Source organism: Eimeria mitis, genomic scaffold (genome assembly GCF_000499745.2).
Source record: "Eimeria mitis Houghton genomic scaffold, Emh_scaff10322, whole genome shotgun sequence".
NCBI classification, from domain to species: Eukaryota; Apicomplexa; class Conoidasida; order Eucoccidiorida; family Eimeriidae; genus Eimeria; species Eimeria mitis.
The window spans coordinates 232-564 of record NW_013567200.1 but is presented as its reverse complement, the minus strand read 5'-3'; the positions used below and the strand labels follow the sequence as shown (position 1 = coordinate 564).

At 57.4% G+C, this 333-nt stretch overlaps 1 protein-coding gene across 1 annotated transcript in view; it reads right to left on the bottom strand.

Moving 5' to 3' along the window:
* EMH_0099110 (uncharacterized protein) overlaps window positions 1-333 on the bottom strand; it is a gene marked incomplete at both ends in the record, with an annotated part of 1,176 nt that overhangs the window by 712 nt on the left and 131 nt on the right. Inside the window, one exon of the mRNA XM_013494100.1 lies at window positions 27-333. Within this exon, the coding sequence (XP_013349554.1) occupies window positions 27-333 (307 nt within the window). The remainder of the gene's footprint in view (window positions 1-26) is intronic.

Sequence of the window (333 nt, the reverse complement as noted above, 5' to 3'; positions counted from 1 at the left end):
CCAGAGACGCTGGAGTGTATAGACACCTCAGTCTGCATGCTGTCTCTTTTTTTAATTGCTTCGCGCAGTCTCTGCTGCGCTGCTGTTGCTGCTGCTGTCTTCAGGCCTTTCATAGAAGCTAATATACGAGCTTTGCTGCAGTCCTGCTGCAGCAGCAGCAACAGCTGCTGCTGCTGCTGCTGCTGCTGCTGCTGCTGCTGCTGCAGTTCTGGTGTGTCGCGCTGCGCCTGCTGCAGCGCCTCAGCAGAAGCAGCAGAAACACCCACATCATCCTGCTGCAGCAGCAACTGCTGCTGCTGCTGCTGCTGCTGCAGCTGCTGCTGCAGTCGATCC